This window comes from Apteryx rowi, unplaced genomic scaffold (genome assembly GCF_003343035.1).
Source record: "Apteryx rowi isolate R43461 unplaced genomic scaffold, aptRow1 scaffold_830, whole genome shotgun sequence".
In the NCBI taxonomy this organism is placed as follows: Eukaryota; Metazoa; Chordata; class Aves; order Apterygiformes; family Apterygidae; genus Apteryx; species Apteryx rowi.
In genome coordinates, this window is record NW_020451128.1 from 305074 (window position 1) to 306150 (window position 1077).

General features: G+C 76.6%; 2 protein-coding genes across 2 annotated transcripts in view; one reads left to right on the forward strand and one right to left on the reverse strand.

Moving 5' to 3' along the window:
* The window catches only part of YIF1B (Yip1 interacting factor homolog B, membrane trafficking protein), a 3730-nt gene extending 3325 nt beyond the window's left edge, over positions 1 to 405 (reverse strand). The window contains exon 1 of the mRNA XM_026089818.1: positions 93 to 405. Coding sequence (XP_025945603.1) covers positions 93 to 405 — 313 coding nt within the window. The remainder of the gene's footprint in view (positions 1 to 92) is intronic.
* A 339-nt stretch (positions 406 to 744) lies between these two features.
* LOC112977451 (potassium channel subfamily K member 6-like) overlaps positions 745 to 1077 on the forward strand; it is a 3305-nt gene continuing 2972 nt past the window's right edge. The window contains exon 1 of the mRNA XM_026089819.1: positions 745 to 788. Within this exon, the coding sequence (XP_025945604.1) occupies positions 745 to 788 (44 nt within the window). The remainder of the gene's footprint in view (positions 789 to 1077) is intronic.

Below are 1077 nucleotides of genomic sequence, written 5' to 3' on the forward strand. Positions count from 1 at the left end.
AAGTCGTTGGCTCGGGGGACCCTCCCCCTCCCCTCGCACAGCTCCGCCGCCGTCGCCCGGCACGGTCAGGTGACCGGAAGCGCGCGCGTCACCTGTGAGTGGTGAAGCCAGGCTAGCTTGCCCGTCCCCAAGATGGCGGCGCCTGCCCGGTTGGCGGGGCCCGCCTCGACGGCCACGGTGTCCCGGCGCCCGGGGAGGAGGGGAGCGGCAGCGGAGCGGGGCCGGGTGTCCGCAGGGCCGCGGGGCCACGGCAGCGGCCGGGCCCGGTGTCCCCAGGGCCGCGGGGCCACGGCAATGGCGGGGCCCGGTGTCCCCAGGGCCATGGTGTTGCCAGGGCAACGGTGGGGCCCGGTGTCCCCAGGGCCGCGGTGTTGCCAGGGCAACGGTGGGGCCCGGTGTCCCCATGGCTGCGGGGTCACGGCAATGGCGGGGCCGGGTGTCCCCGGGGCCACGGTGTCGCCAGGGCGAGGCGCGCATCCCTCAGCGCCTCCGCCGCGACAAGCCAGCGCCGCCGGCGGCCGGGGCACGCGGAGCCCCCTCGGCGATGGCCCCCGCTGTTATCGCTTCCTGGCCGGTTTCCGACGGGAAAGGGGCCGCTGGGGCGCAGCCTGGCGCCTGCCCCATCCGCCTGCGGGACGGAAGCGGCGCCCCGAGACGGGGCCGGCACCGCGGGGCCTCGCGGCGGCCTGTGACCGGTCCTGTGACAGGCGGCGGCAGGGGGGTGTGCGGGGGGGGGGCCGTCACATGGCGCTGCTGCGTGTCTGCGCCTGCCGGCGAGGCGAGGCGAGGTGAGGGCCGGGCCCCCCTGCGCCAGCCCCGGCCCCACGTCGATGGGGTTTGGCAGGACCGGGGCGGCTGCAGGGGAGCGGGGTTGTGCGCCCTGCCTTGCTCTGGTGTCTGTCACCTGGCTGCATCCTGCACCCCGTCACCTCCTGCCCGTCACCCCAGCTGCATCCTGCACCCCATCACCCAGTGCCTGTCACCTGGCTGTGTCCTGCACCCCGTCACCCGGTGCCCGTCACCCAGTGCCTGTCGCCTGGCTGTGTCCTGCACCCCGTCACCCGGTGCCCGTCACCC